The 3,878-nt window shown below is 36.9% G+C and overlaps 1 protein-coding gene across 3 annotated transcripts in view; it reads right to left on the bottom strand.

The window, feature by feature from the left end:
- Positions 1–709: 709 nt before the first annotated feature.
- The window catches only part of LOC137633195 (facilitated trehalose transporter Tret1-like), a 138,167-nt gene continuing 134,998 nt past the window's right edge, over positions 710–3,878 (bottom strand). For all 3 annotated transcript variants that reach the window (XM_068365354.1, XM_068365355.1, XM_068365353.1), the window contains 3 exons: positions 2,663–2,871; positions 1,645–2,460; positions 710–1,082 (listed from right to left, as the gene is read on the bottom strand). In XM_068365354.1, coding sequence (XP_068221455.1) covers positions 855–1,082; positions 1,645–2,460; positions 2,663–2,871 — 1,253 coding nt within the window. In that variant the 3' untranslated portion in view covers positions 710–854. The remainder of the gene's footprint in view (positions 1,083–1,644; positions 2,461–2,662; positions 2,872–3,878) is intronic.

The raw sequence follows: 3,878 nt of genomic DNA, 5'->3' as shown, positions 1-3,878 counted from the left end.
TATCAGTTAGGGCACCACAGCAGGAGACAATCACAGCGCAAGCACACCACAGGACGAATACAAATAAACACTGGAGGTTGACTGGACAAACACGGCAACAAAAGACAAACACTCTGACCTTACCTAGCAAGCACACCACAGGACGAATACAAATAAACACTGGAGGGTGACTGAACAAACACGGCAACAAAAGACAAACACTCTGACCTTACCTAGCAAGCACACCACAGGACGAATACAAATAAACACTGGAGGGTGACTGGACAAACACGGCAACAAAAGACAAACACTCTGACCTTACCTACTGATAGCCTGCATCTCACCAACCGCCCAGCTTGTTTACCTCTTCTAGGATTAGCTCTAGCTCTTGATCACCATTAATCACTGACGAAAGCAGATTGTCCTAAGCTAACCAATATAGCACCGTCGCCATCAGATACTTGAGCCCCACCACAACAATTCCAAATCCATTCTTCACCACCCGCAATACCACTATTGCCAAACTCATAACTTCTGCAGTGTTCCCAATGCTATGCTTTACTGTACACTTGAAATTTACTTATCACATACCTACACTAATAACTTCTACACAATACTTAAGGCTAGAATTATTCATCATAAGCTTAATTATATACCATTTACACCATAATTCATCTGGAAAATATATAAAACAACACTAATGTATTCTATGTTTTAGAAATAGAAATAATTGTTCTTGTGCATGTAGGCCTACATTTTTATTTACTTAATTAATCCCTTTCAGTCTGTCATGAAGGACACAGGGATAACAAGGCTTTTCCTCTAAATGTTTTGATTTAAATAATAATAATTAAATAAAAGATTAAAATGTTTATCTAAAGAATATTTCCAGACGAAGTATCAGCAGAAACTTCGCTTGAAGGATGAATGCTATTAGGCTTGCCTTTCTTCTGAGACTCAAAGTGTTCTTGTATTTGTTCCAGTGTCTTCCCTTTTGTCTCTGGAATGACGAAGAATGCCACCAGACAGCTCACGATGCTCAGACCCCCGAAGGTGAAAAACACCACGTGGGCGCCATAGGCCTCATTGTAGAAAGGATAAACCTACGCACAGAAAAGGAAACAGATTATTGTTGTGGCTGCAATTGATGGCACTGTTGTTACTTTGCATTACAATCATTTTTACTCTTATTTATCATTTACATTCAATTTGATATTATTTTTTCCATGGTAAGGTGAATACGTGTTTAGAACAGGTTTCGAGTGGCAGTGAATATTACAGCATTTTTAAGAAAATACTGAAAAAAAAGACCTACAGATTAAGTGAATATAGTCCTGAAAGAGAAATAAGAATCAATAACACTTCCTGATGGGAAAGTTAAGTTACTTTACTACAAAAATGCTGCATGTTTACTGGGGGTGTAAGCATCAGAAATGAATTAAAAGTCTTGGTAAAAAAATTGGAGCCAAACATCCAAAGAGAGCAAATAAGGTAAAGATAAACCTCTCGGATTATAGTTGCAAGCACTAAAGTACATGATTATTTTCTTTCATAAACTTTTTTAAACTTTAAACTTTAATTATATAAATTCTTGAGGTTACTATAACACTTAAGACAAAAATGGACACGACAAACAAATACACAATAATGATGAATTCACGTTACCTGAGAAATTGCAAAAGCTAGCAATCGGTTATAAAATAAGTATACTGAGCTTGCAGTTGACCTGATTGTGGTATTAAAAAGCTCAACAGCAAAAAGTGGAGGCACGGTTCGACATCCAATGCAGTAGCCCGATACAGCAGTCAAAACAGAGACAATTGGTATCCATAATGGACAGTAGATTCCAAGCACTTCGGTCAGTAGGTAATATAAAGCAAGGCATATTGCTGCTATGCCTGTGATGAAAGTCGAAAGAATTAGTAATGGACGACGACCTACACAGTCAACTGTGAGGACACTCAGGAGTGTGAAAAGAATTTGTAGAAAACCAGAAATCAGAATTGCCATGCGGTGGTTCTCCACACCTGCAGAGATGAAGATCAGTCCAGCATACGATATGAGAATGTTCCCAGGCGTAAATTGTTGTAAGGTAGCCACAAATAAAGAAAGTAAAAGGGGTTTTCTCGTCCGAGGTTTCCACAACTCTTGATATTCTACCTTGTTGCCTACAGATTTGATTTTGGCCTCCATTTCAGCTACATCTGCTGAAAAATCATAGTTTTGTCCTCGTAACCATCTGAGAGAGGCTTCACAGCCGTCTTTTCTACCTTTTAAGAGATACCAGTAGGGAGATTCAGGTACAGCCCACAATAATAGGAACATTAGGATAAGTGGAGCTAAGCATATGTAACAACTGATGCGCCATGAGAAAAACACTCCGGCTATATAAGACAGAACAACACCTGATGTCATAAACAGTGATGGAATTAGACCCAATCTTCCTCTCAGACGGCCCTCGGGTACTTCAGCACAGTAAACCTGAAATGGACATGATTCAATTGGTAAGGAATCATTGGTTAATTCAATGCTAAAACTCATTATACTTGTCTTTAACCATAGATAAAACCATCACTTATCAAATTCAAATTATTTAGACCTGTCTGAAATCAGACTTGAGCAAAATAAAATTCGTTCAAGATTCTACGTATGGATGCAAAATAATGATAAATCAAGTACTTACTGATAATGCAGAAAATACAAAAGCAGTTGAAATGCCACAAATAATCCTCCCAAGTAGTACAATTGCTATGTTTGGGGCCACAGCAACTATCACCCAACCCCCTGACAAAATTGGGGCCATAACCAAAAGCATAGTACGCCTTCCAATCCAATCCGTGGCTTTCCCGGCAAAGATGCTTCCGATCACACAACCGATTGATATGATGCTTGCTGTCGAGAGATAAACATGAGCAAGTTATTGAAATTGCTTCCTTAGTATTAAAGTATATTTCCAACTTTAGAGTAACATGTGAGGGGTGCTGTGTTTGATGCTATATTTTAACAGTTTTAAAGCATTTGTAAGAGTATACCAAAGTAATATCAATCTATTGCCCTATTCTTAAATATAGGGGTTTGAACTGGTTCCGTATAGGATTTTAAACATTACTGGAGAGTAAGAAAGTGGTGTATATCTAATTATTAGAATTACCAGTTATTATTATTATTTTTTTTTTTTTTTTGATAAGTATGAAAACAATTTTGGAAGATTATTCTTACAAGCCAGTTCAAGAAAAACAATGAATATAATACAATAGTATTTATTTTCAAGCATTTCACTTTAGAAGTATTAAAAAAAGTTTGTCCCTTAATGGTTGTCCTTTGACACTATCATTTATTAAATAATCGATTCTAATAGACTAAAAAAAAAAAAAAAAAAAAAAAGAGTTGAAAATTTCATGACAATAAAATTAATTACCTAACTTACGGGGATGACAGAGCAATTGCAATGATTAAACTTCACTATGTTAAGAGACTCAGAGATGAAACAACAATTGGTGAGGAACAAATCGGATTCATGCCTGGAAGAGGGACTGTAGATGCAATATTTACTTTGAGGCAGGTGATAGAAAAACATCGGGATGAACAGAAAGGATTACATATGGTCTTTATTGACCTGGAGAAGGCATACAATCGAGTACCACGTCAGGAGCTGTGGAGATGTATGAGAGAAAAGGGAGTCCCTGAGAAATACGTAAGAATCACCCAAGATATGTATGAGAGGGCAGAAGCAAATGTTAAGAGCAGTATAGGCATAACAGAAAGTTTCCCCGTAAATGTGGAACTACATCAGGGATCTGCATTAAGCCCTTACCTATTTGATCTGGTCATGGATGTAGTAACACAAGGTATTAGAGATCAGTCTCCTTGGTGTATTCTTTTTGCTGATGATGTTATAC

Source organism: Palaemon carinicauda, chromosome 42 (assembly GCF_036898095.1).
Source record: "Palaemon carinicauda isolate YSFRI2023 chromosome 42, ASM3689809v2, whole genome shotgun sequence".
Classification (NCBI taxonomy): domain Eukaryota; kingdom Metazoa; phylum Arthropoda; class Malacostraca; order Decapoda; family Palaemonidae; genus Palaemon; species Palaemon carinicauda.
Note: the sequence above shows the minus strand (reverse complement) of the source record. Positions and strands in the feature narration are given on the sequence as shown.